We start from the raw sequence: 2,142 nt of genomic DNA on the forward strand, positions 1-2,142 counted from the left end.
AAAAAAAGACAAGAGATTTTAAAATTTTTAGCTGATCCTAATTATATTCTATACATTTAAGCCAACAGCAAAAGATACTTAAAAATAATATAACCGACTCTTTATGCTGTCTTTTACATTCAACTATAAGTGTTTTTCTGAAGACCATTTCAGAACCAAAGCGATGCTACCTATAATATATACACTATTACTTCTTTAAACTAGAGTTAAACTACCTAAAGCTGATCAAGCTACAAATAAAAATAGCTGCAACTGAGAAAGCTTTCTACAAAAATATCTTAGAGCAGAACTACACAGTATTATAACACTGATAATTCTGGAAACCAAAATTTCAGTACAAACATCTTTAATTTCTAGTACATTAAATGTCTCAATAAAATTTACACAAACTAAGATGTACATAAATATTTCTTTGGATGTGCATAGAGTTATTTTTTTCCATTAACAGGAACAGAACATACCAGATAAAATAAGTAGTTCAATAATTTCTGCATCTCCCAGATAGGCAGCAGCATGTAAAGGGGTCCTTTTCTCATTATCCTGTGGTAAGAGGGGGGAAAAAAGGTTTTATTTAAAATAAAAAAAGTATGTTTTAGCATTCTGTATGAGTTATGAAAAAACACTGCATAAAAGTGCATCTTCCAAATATTGTACATTTTATATTTTAGAAAATATAATTACTCTAATTATGTTAGCCACATTTACTAAGACAAACATGCTTCTCCCTAAGGAACTCTTAATACCTACGTAGTCAACTAGTGTTTCCCTGACACACACAGATTGACAGATGCTCATCACATCTGAAGATCAACCCATCAGTTAGAAATCACTATTTGCTTGTCTCCACAGACAGGAACTGGAGCCTGTCCTACATAGTTAAAAACGGTGTGTCACCTTCACATGCAACTATTAGTGAGAAACATTTTCTTTGGGAAGTTTATTTTCAGCAGTTATGTCTTGTATGAAAAAGAAGCTGGAGTACGCAGGGGCAAAAATACTGAAATCCAAATTTCCACTGTTTTGTTTACTGTAGATAAGCAAAGAGAAGGTAGAGCTGCAATTTATTTTGCAGAAAACACTCAGGAGGACGCAAGTAAGACCCAGTACTGATTAGTTCAGGCTGATGTAATTTCCTTTTGAAGGTACAAGTAAGTAAGAAAACTTCACCATACACAATATATACAGATCAAGATTCAGTTTTGAAAGACTAGCACAGATTTCTTGAATCTTTCAGGATTAATCCTAATTTCCCAATTTTTAATGAAAAAAAATAAGATGACTTTCACATCCTAGCGAGTGACAAAAATGAACAAGGGTCAACCAGTTTTGTTACTGAGGGAAGGCTGCAAGGCACCAGCAGAGAGATGGCTCACCCGTTGGCATCGTGGTTCTGGCCTAAGCTCTGCTTCTATATCTAGATCTTTTTGGCAGTTTCAAATACACTGGGGGATCAAGATAATAATCAGCAAGGAATTTTAAGCGGCAAAACATTTCTATTAATTCAACCGTTGTGTCACAACTATGGTAAAATTAATGCATGATTTAATTGATAATTTATTGTTAAAAGCATTCCTCTCACTTGCCAAAATAACCTTATTCAGTGAATCTCTACTTGAGAGCTCGCAGCATACAAGAAGAACATTCAAGTCCATGGCAGGAGAGATCTGATAGCAAAACTAGAGCTGAAAGCCAAGAAGTCACTTCTAAAACATAAAAGTCAATTTCAGAATGTAGAACATTCAGCTCCCTCCCTGGAGACAACACCACACACACACACAAAGACAACCCCCCCACCCTGCTCAAAAAAGGTCAAAGTTACACATTCACCATCTTGTCAATGTTTCCTAACATCACTTTTTGAATTACACACAAATAATTTGAAATTGCGCAGTGCAAACATGTCGTCGACACACCTTGAATAAGGAATCAATACTACTTACTTATCACTAACACCACATAATGCCTCACAGTACCAATTACGTGCCAGTATGTCTCAAGTGCAGATTACACATTTATGACAAAAAAAAGCCAGCCCCTGCCACTGAGTTGATCTTCTCCTATTTAATGACTCTGAGTTTCCCTCTTTTCTAACACTGTAACCAGCCGCCTTGCAAGGGGAGTCTACTTCCAGCTCAGGTATTT

At 35.5% G+C, this 2,142-nt stretch overlaps 1 protein-coding gene across 3 annotated transcripts in view; it reads right to left on the reverse strand.

Annotated features, from left to right (window-relative positions):
* Nucleotides 1–2,142, reverse strand: part of ANKRD28 (ankyrin repeat domain 28) — a 102,747-nt gene that overhangs the window by 74,600 nt on the left and 26,005 nt on the right. For all 3 annotated transcript variants that reach the window (XM_009888919.1, XM_009888918.1, XM_009888917.1), the window contains exon 3: nucleotides 462–540. In XM_009888919.1, coding sequence (XP_009887221.1) covers nucleotides 462–540 — 79 coding nt within the window. The remainder of the gene's footprint in view (nucleotides 1–461; nucleotides 541–2,142) is intronic.

Source organism: Charadrius vociferus, unplaced genomic scaffold, assembly GCF_000708025.1.
Source record: "Charadrius vociferus isolate BGI_N301 unplaced genomic scaffold, ASM70802v2 scaffold217, whole genome shotgun sequence".
Classification (NCBI taxonomy): Eukaryota; Metazoa; Chordata; class Aves; order Charadriiformes; family Charadriidae; genus Charadrius; species Charadrius vociferus.